Source organism: Hippichthys cyanospilos, chromosome 17 (genome assembly GCF_059441005.1).
Source record: "Hippichthys cyanospilos isolate Australia breed blue-spotted pipefish chromosome 17, RoL_Hcya_1.0, whole genome shotgun sequence".
Classification (NCBI taxonomy): Eukaryota; Metazoa; Chordata; class Actinopteri; order Syngnathiformes; family Syngnathidae; genus Hippichthys; species Hippichthys cyanospilos.
Window position 1 is genome coordinate 4,706,779 of NC_142385.1, and position 20,211 is coordinate 4,726,989.

Below are 20,211 nucleotides of genomic sequence, written 5' to 3' on the forward strand. Positions count from 1 at the left end.
AATGAATACCATTTCAAAGTGTTTGAATGAAATCAGAGCTAACTTGGTCAGTCAAGAAGAAGTTATGTCATAGTGTTTATGACAAAATTCCTTTCAATTGCATTATCTTGTGAGTGTGTCACTTGAGTGCAATTTGGCTGCTGGTGCTGGCTTCTCCTGTAGCTTTTCGACGAGCGGACTAATGTTCTAAATGCTATCTTACACAGAATGGGCTGATAAGTGGCTTTTAGGCAGTTTTGGTTTTCCAAAAAATATCAGAGAAATAGATTTCTTTTCTGTAATGCAATAATGCTTTTTCTTCTACTAATTGGGCATACTAAATTGTCCTTAAGTGTGATTGGGCGCGTGATTGGTCATTTGTCTCTGTGTGCCCTGCAATTGGCTGGCAACATTTTCAGGGAGTCCCCCGCCTACTGCCCGAAGCCAGCTGTGATAGGCTCCAGCAAGCCTGCGACCTCTGTGGGGATAAGCGGCTATAGAAAATGGATGGATGGATGGATGATTATTATGGCTGATATTTGAGTCAATTTGACCCAACTTTTTGCCTTGTTTTATACAAAACACCCAACTTTTGAGACTGTTCAAAAGATCTCATTTTGTGAGGTTGTTTTGAGCAAAAAAATGTGGGATTAAAAGGAGTTTCTCCTTTTTTGACTAATAAGTGGTTTGTTTTTAACTCAACTGTTGATAGAATGTATTTAGACATGATTCAAACCATGAGTGCTACCTGACCATGAGTGTTAACCTCACAGTTGTAACCACCCCAAATCAGAAAAAACATGAGAAAAAGATAACTTGAAAGGGAAATTGTGCCACCAAGAACAGAAAAGTGAATGCTAATAAATAACTCCAAAAAATGCAAAATTAAAATCGAGCGTATTTGTATTTTAAATTGGCCAAAGAGTGCTGAAAAGAACACAATAATACTGTCTAGTTACTCAAAATTTCTAATTAGAAAACAACATTGTTGTTATCGTTACTGTAAAACTGTGTGAACTTTAACTTTGTAAGAGATTCTGCTGACCCTGGTGACACAAATTCAAGTGAATCTCGAGTGTTTTACTAAGAAAATGTATACAATTTGATTTACTATATGGTATTGTTGCATCTTGGGGTTCAGTCATTATCATGCAGATGGTAAGATATTTACATTGTTTTTTTGGTTTCTTGATTACTAATAATGTGTAACTTTATCAGCCCTGACAGAAAAACAAACAAACAAACAAAAATCATATCGGTCTTTCTCGATCACTTGCTTTACATTGGACATCATATATCACAGGCGTAGTTTGTGGTTTTACTGGTTTGGCTGGTCAGTTAAATGCTCATATGCACACTTTTCCAGTAAAATAAGAAAAAAGCTCATAAATAAATAAATAAAACCTAAAACACGTTGTTTTATACTGTACACGACAGGCACAATAATATGCTGACAGGCCCATTGTGTGATACCTGACCACACTTTGTTGATTTAAATTCGATTTCTTTCCTTTGAACTCCCGAAAACAAACTGATGTTACTGCGTGCGCATGCACACACAAACACACATGCCACAATCCGTCATGAGCAAAGTAGTAATTCATTGTTTGTGTCAAAACATGGGAAAACACTCAAACGTCGCTGAATCGCTCTTTCGTCTGTCTTTGTCACAAACACTTACAGATCAGATCAGGCTTCAGCATGCAGCGTTCAAGGTGCAGCAGGCAGGTGGAAGACACGAGATGAATGGAAGAGAGGGAAGGTATTGCAGGAAACTTCAGGCAGAAGGAAAAAGGAAAGACAGAGTCAGGGGTGGGAGGAGGAGGCTACAAGAAGGGGAGGGAGAAGAGGGGAGAGAGGGGCAGAAGGCAAAAACATAGAGGAAAAAAAAAGACGGGCACCTCGATTTTGCGTCCCTCTACGATTGTACCATTTAGTTTCTCCCGTGCTCGATCGGCATCTGTAGTTGTTTCAAACGTTACAAACCCAAAACCCTGCAGTTGCCAGGAAGTGCGGTAAAGAAAAGAGAGATGAAGGACGAAAGTGAGGAAAAAAAGAAGAGAGGGAAAAAGACAAAGCAGAGATGAGAGGCCTGGAGGGGAGGAAATGGAACTGGAGGCTAAGAAGTTGGGAAAAGAGGACATTGCGCGCACACACACTGATGAAAATAAACAGCATCACATCATGTGTGACAGTTTACACTCTCAATACTCTTTTTATTCCCCGATGCAAATACAGAACCAGAGGTGGGCATTTTATATATTTTTTTACATGTCTTGTCAATCGTTAGTCGTCGGCGTCCCACCGCCCTTTTGTCATCATCAGTTCGTCATCTTTTCAAGCGGAAAATTGTAATCGTTAGTTCGTTACTCTGTCAGCCAATTTTTAGTCAGTCGCTCACTCCCATCATTACCCCCTCCAAATAGTTTACAATCCCAATTTGGAGTGTCCAAATTTTGGGAGGAGACCAGAGTGCCTGGAGAAGACCCACATGAGCATGTGGAGTGCCACACTAGAAGGCTGGGACAAGTTGGACTCTAATGCGGGACCTCAGAACTGTGAGGCAGACATGCTAACTAGCCACTGAGCTGCCCACCACCCATTATAATTCCTTAAGAATACATTTTAAGGGTGACGTTACATAGAAAAAAAACAAAACATATTTGACCACATCTGTTTCATATACTGTCACTATACATAAGTTAAAAAAAATAAGGTTTTGCTGGGCATAATTTACTAGATAATGCATCTTTTAAGGGAATTTAGAAATGAATATCTTGAATTTCCTGCCAATTAAAGTGACATTGTCACTGCAATGTGTCCATTGCTTACTTGATTGGAAATCCACCCCAGAATGCTTGGCTCAAGTGATTTATTCATTTAAATCATATTTAAATATCACAATAACAATCTATATATTACTTTTTACTTCCGATCTGTACAATGCTTGCACTGAGCAAGGTTGCGTATCACAGAGCATGCCCTTGCACTTCAATTCAAGAAACGATGACTCTAAAATGAAGCACAAACATTTGCATCCTGCCATGCTTGCCACGTTCAATGAGGAGAAAGTGTTGCTCACATTAAAGACATTGTCTCTATTATAGTAAATGCAGCATAGTAGTATTATGGCACTTAGCCAGTCATTGCTGGATGCTTATATGTATGCTTGCTGCCTATTTAGACTGTGTTCACACTACCATATTCCCACGTATATAGCAGTTTTTCTTGTAAATTTAGAAAATTTAATTGAGATGGCAAGCCGTTACCAAGTGACAGGTGACACAGGTGGTGATGATGACAGCAATTGATTAAAATGATGGACCAAAGCTACTCTTCTGCCGGTCTTAGTCCGTCGTTTTAAATTTTTTTTTGTCATTTGTCATCGAACTGCCCACCTTTGGTGAATACATTTACAGAAATCATTGAACCCAGAAGAATTAGACAAAGTAGTGAGCACACCCTCAAGCAGTACACATTAATATATGTGGATGATTGTATGTGTATGATCCTCTGTGTATTACTCTCCTGGTCACAGAAACCACACAATTACACTCTCAACATCACGAGTCAACCATGAGTGACTCAGCCCCAGGGTGCGGCTCACACGAGATCCTGCTTTAGAAGTGTAGATGCTGTGTGCATGTTAAAATTGAAACAGAACTGCAAGTATCAAGTTGATATATTTGGTATAAATACACAGTGTCACTGCCTTTTTGTTTAGACGGAAGAAAGCTCTTTTACTAGATCAGAAGTGGCTACCAAAACCAAAAAGTGTTCAATTAAGTCTTCAATTAATTTTCTCCTCCAATTTAAAAAAAGCAAAACAAGTTTTTCTATGCATTTTAAAGGGACAACATGTAAGATTTAGACTGTTTTTCATTAAGGACATCAGGAGGCGCAGGAGAAGCTGTGCCACCCCCATGTAATATAATTTACTGATAACTACACCTACGATTATATTTAAAACATACTGGTGGTCATTAAGAATACATTTATTTCCACATTTTTGATATTTATAATCTTTTAATTTATTCTTTCTTAATGAAAAACTGTCTAAATCTTACATATTGTCCAAATAATATGAGTATGAGCAATTGTTTTTTTTTCACTATAGTTACTTTTGTTTTTTTAATTCAATTGGTTTTAATCAGTTTTTTCATTCTTATTAAGAGCTGTGCCTGTTAAAGAATTAATTGACAATTGATTTGATTAGAAAGTAACCATTTTTGATTAATTGGTTAATCATTTTAAGGCTCAGTCTTAAAATTGATCAAATTCTCAGAGTTCCTGCCTGTCACCAATAAATATTCTTCTATTCCTGTAGTCATCCTCCATGTAAACAGACTTATTAGACTTATTACATTTGCAAATATTTGCTTTTACTTCTGAGGTTATGTAAATGAATTCCCAAAGACCAAACACAAGGAACATTTTCACTTTATTTAGTTGTGTTAGATTAAAAAAAAAACAAAGATAGTTACTGTAGTACTGCAGTGTGAGTTGCATAATTCTAAACACAACTGTAACATTAGTTTTAGTTTGTTTAAAAGCACACCTACTTTTTATTTTTTATATTTGTACTTTTTCTTATGTTAGAATTAGTTAGTATGTAACTTTTCATTAAGGATAACCTTAACAGGGACCTTTGGCACCAAAAGCAGTTATGCTTTATGAGACTTTCAACCAATCAGGCCATGTGACAAATCATTCCTATTCAATTTCATTTACAAGGTCAAGACAGCCTTATTCTGATGAGAGGTTGAAAGAAATGTTAATTGATTTGCAATCAGGAAAAAGAAATACTGTACTAGCAGAAAAGAGGCTTTTTAATTTCATATAATTTAATTTTCATTAAAAATCTCTTACTACTTTTGGTATTACATTTGTGATGTGTGCAATTCCCATGCCTCCTTCTCTTTCCACATTTATATGTCATCACTTCACGATACAACAATTAAATTGTCAATAATATGCCTCCTTTAAGAATAAAGATTTGTCAAATGTGGTCCATTGGTGTATTGTTGACCGGTTTTGGCGGTGTGTGCTGGCTAATGCATTTGTCAGACTCCCACACATTCCATGACATTGACAGCTGGTGAGGCTGAATTTGTTTATGTGATAGGCTCCATCTTTGTGCTTCCTACCGACAATTTGCGGTTATCTCCTGCTGCTATAGGTCGGGAAGCTAACTAGGCAAGACAGCCTGTGTTTGCATACTGTGAGCAGCCCGATGTCAGCATTAAGATAAGAGGCGGCGTTTCAGCGTAGGTCTCACTGTATGGTAGGCAGGAGACGTGTAAAAGCTGCCTGAAGGCAATTGGAATTGATAAGGTTGTAATTACCCTTAGACAGAGTGAAGGAAAGAGGTGTGAAAATGAAGGAGCAATCGTGTGAGAGAAAATGTAGACAGGGGATACCGACTAAAGAAAAAAAGAAACATACAGTGTATTTTTGTGTTTGCTTACCTTGGAACCTCGCTCGTTAAAGATTATCTCCACATCCAAAATCTTGCCAAATTGCTGTTGAACACAAGGAAGTAGGGAAAGGGAGAGAAAACAAGAACGATCATTAAAATGTTGGCAGTAATCTTGCTAATAAAATACAAAATGAAATCCAAGTACTCTGCATAGACTTATTCTGAAACTTTTTTTCATTACATCGTCTGCTATGCAAGTCATGTACTCAATTTTCTAAATTATCAAACTCCTTTTGACCCGACAATTAGATTATTAAAACACCCATTTACGCTCAATGCCATTTAATGCTGTGTTTGCTCTGTTGTGGTGATAAAGATGGGTGTATATGAGCATGTGTGTGTATTGGCGCGAAAGGCTATATGCTGTTAATGAACATTACCAAGGCAGATGCTATAGCTGTGCAATGTATTGGCACACACCACTGATCTTAATGATAGCCATCATCTTATGGTTTTTCCCCTCTTAAGATAAAAGACAATTAGAGTCCAAGTGTCTCAAATTTTCACTTAAAGAAAACGGTTTCTGTTGGAATCATCCTGTATGTGCTTACACTAATGCCTTAGTAAAGTTACAATTATAGTGAATTGTGGCACAGGAGAAAAAAAATCATGGTTATAAATATAAAACAATACAATGAAAGACACAGATTACCGCAGTAAGTGATCATGCCTTTTTTTTTTTTTTTTTGCGATGTTATTAGTAGGGATGGGATGAGAAACAAATCCAATGAGGCGAGATGTCTCATAAGAATGAGTCCACGAGACAAATACGAGATTTATGATAAACATATATGAATGTTCCTGTTTTAAAAGTATTTTCTTTTTATTGAATAGACTGCAGAAAATTTTAATCAATCAAACATGCAGAGGTAAATGAACAGGAGAGCCACTTTGTTACAGGCTTACAGTAAAACCCCTCTACAACGAAACCTGCATGTGCAAAAATACCCCCCAGTGTGAAAAAAAAATCCATGCATTGAAGCATTTCCCTCTTTCTTACTTTCTCATACTAGAAAAATACCCCTTTTGCATAATAATATTTTTTTTGTTTTCTGCATTTGCATTGCACTGAAACTCACTGTAGTGAAAACGAACCTGCAGCAAAAGTCTAGCTTGGTTTATATATGATGCGCCGGCATGCGTTTTGCAGCGTTTTGCGTTTTGCAGCACTTAATACTTGCGGCTTTTCCCCGCAGTCAAATCATATTCTCCCATACTATAGGTGGCAGTAAATGGACTCTATAGCATACAAACAACACTACTTTAAAACAGACGTAGAGAATCCTAGTAGATTCAAATGATTTAAATTCTTTCAAGTGTTTTTAAACAGACTTCTTGTCTCTCCCCAACATGGTGCTCGCCATGAGTTGCTTGCGGTATTTAGATCATCATGTATATTCGCCAATGTGTGTAGTGTTCTGCAATCTATATTCAATCATGTTCTAACCAGAATAAGAAGTTATTGAATGTTTATTTTTTTACCTTTCCTGATGTCCAAATGAAGCTTTGTTTGACATAATTCCCAACATGACTAAATGCACTTACAACTTAAAATCTTTTAGAGGAAGGCAATATTAAATGTGCCATCGCTTAAAAGTATGAAAATACAGTGGACCCATGGTTTACGACATCCCTGCCTTATGTTTTTTTCACTTTACAACGTGGACTGCTGCGTTTTTCCGTCCCCTCTTCATGGCATTTTTCCCATTTTACAACGTCAACAACTGTCATGATCTTAGGGGTTGGCTGTGTTTCTGTTGTTTTGCCTCCATTATCTGGCTTGTTTAGGTAATTGCTCTTATTTTCTGGTTGCGTCAAACTGCCTGTGCTGCAACACGTCACTAAGATGTTGATCTACTACTGGTCGGCATCATAGTGTCACTAAGATTCTGGCATGCTAAACGAATTGATCTGAGTGTGAGTGCTTATAATTTCTTATTTTATGTGCATTTTAGTACCTAATTCAAACTTCAATTGGTCAGCCCAAGGTCAGCCCAAAATTGCTAGTGACGTTCAAGGAAGAAGTAAGATGATTAGTATGGAAACTGAAGCTGAAGATAATCAAGAAATACGAAAAAGGCTAGGCTAGGCTAGGCTACCCTTGCTAGGGAATATGGCCATACCAAACTCACTCAAAGTGTCACTCAAAGGTAAATAAATCCTTTGTATATTTTTGATTTATAATGTTATTTAATTGTATGCATGTATAGGCTATTGTATATAAGTAGCACTTACTATACTATTTTGTTACCAAATTTTAATATGTACTTTCAATTTTGATGCTTTTACCTGGAGTTTAATATACATTAGCTAATTACCATAGGTAACTATTGCCCGCCAAATGACGATTCCGCCTTACGATCCAAACCCCGGAACAGATTAATTTTTTATAGCGAGGGTCCACTATAGTTACAATGTAACATTAATCCCGGTGTTTTTGTTTTTTTAAGATAAAAACATTGGTGTTTTTCAAAAACCCATTTAGAAAAACATAAAAGAGCCGGCCTTTTGAACAGCTACTTTTTGTGAATGTTAGTTTCCCAGAGCAAAAGGTCCGATCACTTAGTGAAATGTAGAAATAACTATATGAAGATCCCATTTGATGATGTGATGGGGTTAGACTCATAAGTTCATGTTGATCACTAACCTTGCCAGGCAGTATGGTAATACCCAACCTTGCATTCTGCGTAACTAGACCTTGAATCACAGGTTATTTCAATAAATAAATAAAGATGGCGCAGACAACAGAGCAAAAGCAAGGTCATAGCACCAGCCCTGAAATTAAGGATGCCGACATCCAACATTTATGGATGAAAAAAAATAAAATAATTAAAAGCTATTTTAAGTTGAGTTGTATGGATATGGACACACTATGATCATATATATTCTTACAGTTACATGATTCTTTGGAATCACTCAATCAGAGTGTTGTGTATGTGTGTGGCACGGATCAGAGACACACCTTCTGATATTTGTCTTGGACTAGGCCCAGTGAGAGGCCTATCTACAGACCACTGAACAAGCAATTTTGTTCAGCTCGTACTGTTTTCACTCTGTTCACACAATCTGGGTTTTACTTCCTCCCAGTGGAAGGCTGCATTTGGCGTGTGTACATGTGTTGCACAACCTTGGTGATTCATGTCACTTAATTTAGTGTAAAATAGAAGCTGCCACATCTCAACAGTTTTTAAACCATTTGGGGTTACTGTACATGTTCTTGTATCCCCCCCCCCCTCCTTTTTTAAAGGCATTCACTAGAAATGTCTTTTGGAGGACATGTTGTGCCTGAAGCTATATTTCACTATGAAAACAATGATTTACTTATATTTATTAATTATATTTATTACATTCTTAGGGAGATTCAAACAGTGATGCGCCATCAGAGCCAGCAAGGCCTTCTCTGCTGGCCTAACAAAACCTGACATCATTATCATAAAGTCAAGTCAATTTTGTTTAATTTATTTTTTCAAAAAAAAAAAAAAAGAAAAATATACGTACAAAAGACATATAAAAACTCTACGGTAAAACTACAGCACTGGGAGGAGCATAACCATATATATAATTGTTGTCCTTATTCTGTTCTCTTTAAGTCATTGTATATCCATTTGGTTATGCTCCATCCAGTGTTGTAGTTTTAGGGTTTAGGTTAGATTTTTATACATGATCATATATCAGAATTCAGCTAACTTGTGTTGCCAGGTTGTATGAAATCTGCCCGAGGCCTTCACAATCAACAGTTGCAGGCGTCTGTGCACTGTGAGTGAACGGGCACATGGAGTTAATACACTGTTGCAATAGCCGATCCGATCACACGGTGGTGACATTAAGGCCATCTACAAAGCTTCACGTTGGACGAGACATGTATGCAATGTGACTGGATACTCAGTATGGGAAGCCGTGCTATGCAGGACAAGCAGGCTTGGCCGCTACGCTGTGACAATCCCTGTGTCCTGTGCTTCTGTAGGGCGGTCATTTTCAGCCTCTTTAAACATACAATAAAAAAATATTTTTTGTTGGAACTGAAATGCACGGACAAACTGTACAAGCAAGTCATTGATGTCTTCATGAGGAAAGAAAGAAGAATGGATTTTGTGTTCAACTAAGTGCTTTGGGAGCTGTTTAGTGAGTGCAAGCATTGCTGGGGGAGGTCCATTTTTGCGCACTGGTTGTTGCAGGCATGTTGCTGGATAGCTAAATGGGTCCTACGAGGGGGGCGTGTATTACTTGTTTACGTTGTATTGGCGGCCGATTGCGTCGCGTGTTGAATTACGAGGCAGTCACCGTGAGAAAAGGAGGATATTGATAGAGAAACCGTTCAGTTGAGGACACTGGAGTTGCCACATTTGGCAGGGGAGTTTGTAAGAGGAATAAAAGTAACATTGTTGAATCATATGGATCAGACTGTTCATTGGTCTGAGCTGCTGTGTGGATGAACTGCTTCAACGCAGCCTCGGCAACAACATAGATCTCTCTCTCTCTCTGAAGCATATTCAACTAATGATAAATAAATAAAATGATGTTCTTATATTAAACTGAGATTTGTAAATTAGCGTACAAGCTTGTAAAAGCTTGCCCGCACTTGGTGGACTTAATAAAACTTTGAGTACAAATAATTTTAAATTCCCTTTTATTTTTAAGTTTTGACAGTATCATGTATAGTGGTAAGTTTTAATTGCTGTTGCGGGTTTATTGATGTTTAAATGCTCTGGAAAATAGCCTGTGTTGTACACAATTAAGGTGTACGCCCAGTAAAGCGTGCTTGTGCTTCGGAGGGGTATTTATTCGAGTTGGACACCACTAAAGGCGTAAGTGTGAAACGCAAGGACCGACACTGGATTCCAATGTATTAGAGCAGTGGTCTCCAACCTTTTGCTGGGAAGTATTACCAAAGGGAAATACCTGGCACAAACGAAAATGCTAACAAGTTAATTGCATACAAGGCAGCACTACTGTATGTAACATGCTGAAAATAAGAACTGACATTAGCTAGCACCTTTTTCACAGTCACAAGTTGTTGGATCTACAAACAAACTTATTGTGGGCATTATATCATAAATGACAACATTCTTACAAAGAAAGTACAACTTATAAGCAGCCATGGGCTAAATTTCACAGTGAGACAAAACAATGTGTGCATCCCCAACTGATTGCTCTCAATTAAAGCCACACCATCCATCTCACTACAAAATGTAATATCAACTGCAGCCAGATGGGGCACCAAAATTAAAGATCAAGCCAAACAAAGCACAAATGAATGAAAACGTAATTATTTTGCGTGTGGCCCGATACCAGTTGATCCACGGACCTGTAGCTGGTTTCGCCACATCTAAAAGTTGTGACCTTACTTTATCTTTTTGAGCTAAGAAAAACTTGTCAAATTCAAAATTTTCTGTCTCGTTAGCAATCCTCTCCCCATTTTATCCCCTTAACTCTCCATATTAAACTGGAAATGTTTCATTTTTAACCCTACTTCCCTGCGGATCTCCCAATCAGTCAATTTTTCTTATAACCTCCCAACTTTCCAAGGTCGCTATCCGTCGACAAATACATTTCAAGTTGTGATGTCTCCAAACATCAATGATTATGTTTCAGGTTGTGACATGATTTTTCACATTCCAAGATTGGCAAGTATCTAGAAAATGTGCGTAAAATAATGAGAACATATTATTTTTAAAGTTCCTGTCATAAAAATAATTTAGACCACCATGTATCATGAAATGCTTCAATGTGAACACTTTCATTTTCAGTGAACCCTAACCTTTTTACCAATACCCAAACTAGAGAAGTTTCAGTGTTAACATTTTTTTCAAGACTCAAACTAATACTTTAATGTCTTTTTATGTTTGCCTTTGCCAAGTCTATTTCCTAGGTTAAAGTGTGTTAATCAACTTCAACAACAATCTTTGCTTGCAAGAATATTATCAATGAAGATTGTATTTGAATAATGATTATTAAGAACAATACAACACTGTATTATTCTATATGCCAGGGTGAGGTCGTTTTAAACCACAGCGGGTCTTGAGATTGAAAACCCAAAATATTCTTACTTATTTTATTACTGATGTGTGCACTTTACTTTTTATTGCAGCAAAAGTGTATCAAACAATTAAGTGATTATGGAGAGACACTGTAATAAAACTGGGTAAAATACTCAAATTCATAGAACTTTTGTTTACGAACAAAATGACTGATATTTGATATATAATTAAATCATCTTGAATATGTCAGCTGAACAGCAGGTTTCCCCAGTTGTAATTTATATGAGTGTCAGCCACATTTAAGTAAAATGCTGCATTGTTGAGTTGTACTTCTCCATCAATGTCTTCAAGTTAGCTTTGCTCAGATGTGTGTGCCAGATGGAATTACTGAAGCACTGCAACTCAATTAGAAAGCATTTATCTGGAGCTTGAAGCTGTCTTTTGTTTCTAAAACAACCTTTTCTTCTATTTTGGAAATCATTAATCTTCCATGATAGTTAAAAATAACAGTTGTCGATAATTTACATAGCATTCATTGGGTATACTCAGTGTCCATAGGTTTGAGGGTGAGTGTGGGTGTTTTTCTTTATGTGGCTTGTGATTGGCTAACTACTAGTCCAGTGTGTGGCACCTTCTCTGCCCCTTCATCCAAAATCAGCTCATCAGTACATTCAAATCCAAACAGTTTCTAAACTGGGCTGGCCACACTGCAGAAAACAAGTTTATATTACTTTTGAAAAAATATTCTGTCAATATTGTGTTGTCAAGATTTTCTCACAAAGTTGTTTTTTTGGGTGGGTGGGCAATTTTCAGCTTGTGGTGTGCCTCGAGATTTTAGCAAAGAAAAAAGTGTGCCTTTGCTCAAAACAGGTTGAAAACACTGCAGTAAGATACAAAAATAATGAAGGGTGGAGAATGGAAAGTAAAAATAATGGAGAATGTCAAGGGAGCTGTTGCAAACAGGCACAACAACAATAGATAAAGATATTCTCTGCCATAAATTTTCATGGCAAAAATGCTGTAAAAGGTGGGAAATAGTTTAAGGTGATGCAAAACAAATACTAAATGGTAAACAAATTGTGGAAAAGTACAAATAAAGGTGTCACGTCTGAAGTAGGAGTTGGACCCAGAAGTAGACAGGGCACGAAAGTTAAGAGAAGTAGAAAACTTTTATTGTCAAAACCCAATGCAACCAAAAGTGAGCATGGGAAAGTACAACTGGATAACAAGACTTGAAATCTAGACTCAAATGGAAAGTAAGAAGACAGCTTACTGTGTTAACATGGCGTTCTGTAAACGTGTCAGTGAGAATTGATAAATCTTTAATACAGCCAGAAATCAATCTTACATGAATAGAGTGAACTAAAGTTGCAACAGTAATTATATGTATGATAAAGGTGATCGGTACATACAAATTTCAAATGTGAAAACTATATTCCGAGGGGGATGAATACATGACCAAATACATTGATATATCGTATTTTTGTGGGTACAAGTCAAATATTGTACATAATTTTCAACCGCCATTTTAGGGGGGGTTGACTTATAACCGTATAACTCAAAACAGCCCAATTTTTTTTCCACATATCTGTGTTTGAATAACATTAATTCAAATGTAAAATTATATTTAATATTATTACATCATTTACAAGGCTTAGAATGATTGTATAAAACTCTAATTCTATGCCTCCATTTCAGAGTGTTTGCCCAGAACATAGCAAAAATTCACTTTCACCTAATTGCCTCTTTGTTGTAAACCAAGAGGCTGCGTGGATAATTTGGTGGACTTTGACACATTATGAAAAGGAAAAGACGGATTGACTTGTCTCCTTCATCCCTTGGATGCATGCTTGAAAAAGCCGGCATTGATGTTGGCAGGTGGGGGAGAAACAGCGAAGGTGAATGTTCCACGCTCTGATCACACAACAATCATCATCCTAAGTAAGATGATGAGCAAATCATCTCCAGACCTCAATCCCAAACAAATTGGACAGGTGACATGAATACCCATGGAAGCATAACGAGGATGTTTGAACAATTAACGATGGGATGGGAGAGGACGTCTGGGAGTTAAATAGGAGGAGCTATTTGGTGTCTCAGATTGTGATTAAAACTTTTTAGGGCTTATTGACAAATTAATATTCATATTAATATATTAATTCAATATTAATATTATATATATATATATATATATATATATATATATATATATATATATATATATATATATATATATATATATATATATATATATATATATTCTACGCACACACGTACAGTCTTGTCTCGCTCCCACACAACCCCCTCGCCCTAATATTCACAACAAGATGTTATTCAATAGACAATGAAGAAATGTGACTAAAAGTATTGTAATTTCGCCATTTTAATAACACACACCATGTGTTATAATTGGACAGCCATGATCTATGTAACCACTAAAGTCAGGGGTATACTTATTATTGCGTTTTTGTAAAATTCACCCAAATTGAAGTAAAAAAAGGGGGAGGGGGTGTCAACTTTTAAGTGAGGTTGACTTGTACTTGGAGAATACGATAATGACAAAAGGAGAAGTTAGGGAACTCAAGTGCTGCTCTGAAGTCTCCTGCTACCCCTCTAAAATAAAACAAAATCATATTTAACTTGACAAAAAAAGAATTAAAGCTGTACCTGAGAAAATAATTTTGATAACCGTTGGACTTTTTACTGTATGTTTTTAGGATGTTTAAATTATTTGCTGAAATCTGAAATATAATTTGAGCCGTTGGCACTTCTTATCCCAGCGTATCTCTGTTTGGAATCACAGGTTTGGATAAGCTTTTTCCAAATAGTCCCGCTCTGGGCACTCCTTTTGTCTACTTCATTATCTCTCCTTTTGTTTGATTCTCACTTCCAAATGCGTTTTGGCAGACTTTACAGACGGATGCCCTTCCTGACTTCCAACTTCTCCAATTTATCCGGGCTTGGGACCAACACAGAGTTGTGCTTGTATGCCCCCTAAGGGGCTAGGTTCCAAGCTTTTATGACACTGGTAGGTCAGAAATAACCAAGAATTGAAAGCTGATGCAACATCAGTGTCACTGTTTACAGTCAGGATAGTTTCACATCACCATGAATTGAGAGGCTGTTGCTCCAACACAAAGACCTTCGAGCTTTGCTGAAGTTTGCAAAGTCTTCAGAAAGAAAGTTTTATGGCGGGTTAAGAAACTATTGTGCTCTTGGCCACAATAACCAGTACAAACAGTTAGGTGTGGTAGTCGCATTAAGCTGCCGGCTGTTTGGCTGAAATAGCTACAGTATATTGTCCTATATCAATGTGAATTGAACTATAAATGGCTACCTGCGAATGAGTCGACACCCATGTTAGAAAACAGTGTTGTAATTTGATACCCAGCAGGCTAACATTAAAGGCATGGAATGACTATCCTGGGCTCCTGACCCCCAAAGCTGGAGTGTACTTAAAGGGATACGGAAAATATTTTTACATTTTCAGCAGTAAAAAGTTGGTACTTTGTTGATAAGTACTTTTAGAACAAAATAACGTTTCAGGTACAAATAATACCTTTATACAATTTAGCACTTGCTCTCAACTGAAAATTACATTTGCATGTGCTTAGGTAACAAACACCCATGGCTCAAAATGCAACTGTCACAACTAAACCCAGAAAATAGGTGAGTCATTCATTATCTGAGTCATGAACACACATGTCACTTTCAGTTGACAACAAGTAGTGAATTATTTGGACTAAAATTTAAATTTTTACTGCAGAAAATTGCTAATTAAGGGTCTTAGTCCACAAACAACAAAATAAAGCTAACACAGAGGAAGCCATAGCAAAGTAGATTTGAACTCGGGTCCCTTTAACTACACACATACACACACACACACACATACATATATATATATATATATATATATATATATATATATATATATATATATATATAGGTACACAAGTGAAAAATCACTGATGCGTAACGTTGCCTGCTTTATTGCACGCATTTGCGTATCTACCTACTTTCACCCCATCCTGAGCTGAACAAAAAATTTTTTCTTCCTGAAAAATGGCTCCAACATATGGCATGACTTGAAACACACTTAGATGTGGTGCAAGCTTTACCGCTCAAATACTCAGCTAATTTTCAGTCATCTTTTATTTGACAAGTATGGAAGAAGGTGGATATAGTGAAATTTATTGCTAACAACCAAGCTACTGTTGTAATTCGTCCACATATCTGTAAACAGAATTTGTAGCGCAAGATAAAAACAAAACTCAGAGAGAGATAACCATTCCAAAACAGAAGACAACTGTGCACTAGTTGACGTCAAGATCTACAGGATTTTGTTGACTTGCGTATTCAACATCCAGTGTTGTAACATAACTTTTAGTAGGTCTTTTTTACTGCCCAAATTCCACCTTGATTATGTGAATAAAAACAAAATATTCTAAATTAATGTCTGCAACAAGTTATTGCTGCTCATAAAGTTTCACCTTCATTGATTTGATGATACATAAAGCAACAAATCTACCCCAAACATCTACATCTGAAATGACTCAAACATACTGTTTGCACTTGAGGGTACAAACCCTAATGTCTTCACTCATTTCAAAAGCTATTTTGCATGAAAGCTCAAAAGCCAATTTTGGATTATAATTACACCTTTCTTCCTCAGATACAGAGAAAGTGAGAATGGAGCCTTGTGGAATAATTGGAAAGGCAAATGAGAGGGGAGGCTTCAACAGGACACATTAAAATGAATTCCCGTGCTGAGAATCCTGGGTTACCTGGAATGCTGGAAGCCTCCTGAACAGGTGATTAGGCAGGTGTAGGTATCATTAAAACACTATTACCACGGTACCCAACCCCTACGCACGCATGCACACACACACACACACACACACACACACACACACACACACGCAGACACTAACACAAACACACACGTACACATGTGCATTATACTACTGTATAGGCATTGACTGTGTAAGTATCTAATGACTCATTTAGGAGCCCTACCTCTGGGAGTGTGACAGTAAGGACCCTCTTGCGGTTGGCTCACTAAGTGCCTGTTTATTAATTAAACACAGCCAATACTCAAGGGACTGCAGTCCAGCATCTCAACTTGTCAAGTTTCACCCTGGGTGAGGCTAAATGAACAAAAGTCCAGTGCAGTTACAGACGTTTAGCTTGCAAGTGTTACACGCAGTTTTGGGAGTAATGCATTACAAAAGTAATGTAATTACTATAATACATACTTTTTGCTGTAATGCTGTAGTGTAATGCAGTACACACACAGAAAAATGATAATGTTTTACGTGGTACAAATAAGAGTAATGCAACGCATTACAATGAATTTTTAACCTGAAAGTGGTGGTGGTGGGGGGGGGGGGGGTTCCTCAAATTTGCCCAAAAGACCACAAAATTGAAGGAGAAAAGTTCTGGGCAAAATGTTTACTTCCTGTACTTTGTATCATTACAGTAGAGATGAGTGCGGGAGCAGAAGTTGACAGGTAGAATATAGACAATACATACACAAGATAGACATACGCCATTCCTTTCAGTTCGTCAGAAATAAAGACAAGAAGAATATAAAAGTCAGGTGGACTTTGTGCATGAAACCTAAAGAGCTGTCCACTTTACCAAATAGCACCAGTAATTTGACAAACTGTTTAGAGTGTATCCATAGTAATGTGAAGTAAGCTAAAAGAAAACACCTGGAGGATTGAGAGTGGGTATAAAACAAAGCAGGCAAATTTATAGTTGTCTTGATCAGGAATGCCACTTGGACCTCAAGAGGTTAGGAGACACGTGGTGATGTATGTCGTACTTAGAGGATAAGCTGCCGCTTTCTACAGTGGATTTGCCAGCATTTCGAAACTAGCAATAATGACAAGGTAAGCTAACACTAACTTTCACTGTACAATTCCTATAGTCTATAAATAGTTGTGATCAATGTATATCAATATGTAGTGTACAAAAAAAATCATGTTAAACAGTAAGTCAAACAATGACAATGATGTAAGCTAGCTACTAATGTCAGCTGCACCGAAACCATCTATTTTTGAAATGTCTATGGCTAAGCTAGCCAATATTAGCTAATATTAACATAGAAATAAATTAAATGATTTGTACTGTTTTTAGACTTAAGCCAACCTCCACTGAATGTGTAATGAGCGCAATGAGCTACGTTTAGAATGGCAAATCCATATTTCCAGTTATGTTGATGAGAGTAATACAAAAGTAATGCAACAGTAGTGTAAAACCTTACATTTCAAATACAGTAATATTGCAATGTAAAAAATTTGAAATAACAGTAATAAGTAATAAATAATGTTTTACAGTTTTGAAGTAACTTGCCCAACACTGATTGTACATAATTGCAATTAACAATTGCCATGAAGAATTTAGTTAAAAATATATGGAAATCAAAATACACAGATTAAGTTGAACAGAAGTATTTGTAGGGATCTCACTCATCACGAATTTAAGAAAACAGAATTAATGGAGCAATCAGTCTGCGATTAAGATTCTCTTCCCTGACCCCATAATAGTCTCCCAATTGTCTCTGTCTCATTATGAATTAAGCTCAAAGTTGGTTAATGGTGAATTCCTGTTTCTTTTGATATGCTTTTGTTGGAAAATAATGACTTTTATTCATACTTTCACAGTTTAACTGCTTTTGGAGGTTATGTTTACTTTATTGTTCAGGATACATACAGGTCTTGGGATTCGCCTTTGATTGAACTTCTTTATATGGCTTAGTTTAATGCTCTCATAATGCTTTTCTATTACAACTTTGGCTGAGATGACTCAGAATTCCATTTGCCGTAATGCCCAGTTATTGCCTTTGTTTGCATCGTGGTGGTAGTCTAGTGGAACTGTAATAGATTTGTGTCTGCTGCTCACACATCCCAATTTAAGTGAAAGCAAGTTCTTCAGTTCTGAAATCTATGGGAGTGAGGGGTGAACCCAGACACATTTTACAGTAATTGCCTCTGCCTTCAGCGCAAGAAAAATAACATTCAGGAAGACCTCAATTGCTGCTTTTCCACTGCACAGTACTGACTTGCCTTGGCTCAGTTTTGCTCGCTTCAGGTTGGGTTGTTGTGTAGTTTTGCACTTGAAAATATTACTCGAAGAAAGTATGAAAAATGTCGTACATTAAACACGGCTGTCAGGACGAGACAACTTAAAACCAAAATTCTAAAGCTGGGTGCCCATTAATATGCTGGACCCACAGATAGTTTCCTCTTAAATGGGATTTGAGATATTATTTTGTGAAAAGTAATACATGAATATCGATATTGTTTTTATTATTTAGGGCTTACAAAGTGAACATTATAGCGAATAAAATTGTTAAAAAAAATGTATTCAATGCTTTTTTAAATTTTTTATTTTAAAGTGTGGCCACCCCTTAATTGGCCGGGTCCATCGTTTGGGGAGAACCACCGTTACAATCATATGTACATTATATTATTTTATTTTACTTTTAACTTTTCAAATACAATACAACTGCCTGATGTAATGCCTGCTAACTTGATGAAATTGAAAATAAATGAATTCAAAACAAGGAAATGTATTTACGATCTAAGGGGCAATAGTATTTGGTGTTAATTCAATGGAGTTAATTTATGAAAAAAAATATTAAACAAAATTGAGAAGGTGTTATCTTTTGCTAAAAGGGGTTAAAATATATAATATTACAAAGATAGATAAATCAATTGTTGCCTCAGGAAACTGAACAAAGTTATTGATTCCTCATTCAATTCAGCCTTCAATTTTCATGAATTTTTATTGGCAGATATTTCTTTATTTGGGCTATACTGTATACTGGATGAGTAATTGACTTGTACATTTACTGAATAACATGGTAGGACTTCTTTTGTACTTCTCCCTACTTACCTCGAACATACAAATTGTACACACACACACATATTTATGTGTGTGCATATATATATATATATATATATATATATATATATATATATATATATATATATATATAATGTAACAATGTAACAAAGTAATGTAACAATATATATATAATGTAATATAATATATATATAATGGTGTACTGTTGTCTTTTGGCACATGTTTTACTGGTAATTTGTATCCATCCCAGTCCTGAGTGGTTCCGGTCCTGTTTTCAACATGACTAGCTAAGACTGCCTGTCTCTTTTTATTCTCCTTTACCATTCTACTGTTCCTTTCACCCGGTCTGATGCCATCATTGGTTAATTGTGGTGCACTGTTCAGTGCCTCGGAGAATCCACTGAGTAACTGGAGACTGCTGGAAGAAAATATAAAGTCCCAGCACTGCTTGAGAATACACAAATCCAAACACACACAGACACTCACTCCAGCACCCCTAGCTGGTGCTGTCACCCTGTATACACCTAATGAGGATAAACTCCCTTTTAACCTCGCTGAAGAATCCCATTAATTGTGTCTCTACTGACGGGCCCTTCCATTCCTGTGCTTTCTCCTAACATCAAGAGCTCTGAGGCCTGGGAAGTGCTGGTGGAACCCAAAGGAGCAGATGTTCCAGTCCATTTGTGTAACGGGAAGGTGGGTGTGGGAGAAGGAGACGCATAACTCCGACCTCCTATTAAATATTCATACCCGTGCTCGGTTTGTTTGGTACAATAATATGCATGTTTGTGTTATATGGATGCAGAAAACTGCTGTAAAGACTTGCATGCTATATTCAGGCAGGCCCATATGTCAAGGTGTTGAGCGCACTATATTTGCTATATTTATGCATTATTACCGTAA

General features: G+C 36.8%; 1 protein-coding gene across 2 annotated transcripts in view; it reads right to left on the bottom strand.

Annotated features, from left to right (window-relative positions):
- The window catches only part of rbfox3a (RNA binding fox-1 homolog 3a), a 484,791-nt gene that overhangs the window by 27,675 nt on the left and 436,905 nt on the right, over window positions 1-20,211 (bottom strand). For both annotated transcript variants that reach the window (XM_088438810.1, XM_088438809.1), the window contains 2 exons: window positions 5,448-5,501; window positions 1,881-1,973 (listed from right to left, as the gene is read on the bottom strand). In XM_088438810.1, the coding sequence (XP_088294936.1) occupies window positions 1,881-1,973; window positions 5,448-5,501 (147 nt within the window). The remainder of the gene's footprint in view (window positions 1-1,880; window positions 1,974-5,447; window positions 5,502-20,211) is intronic.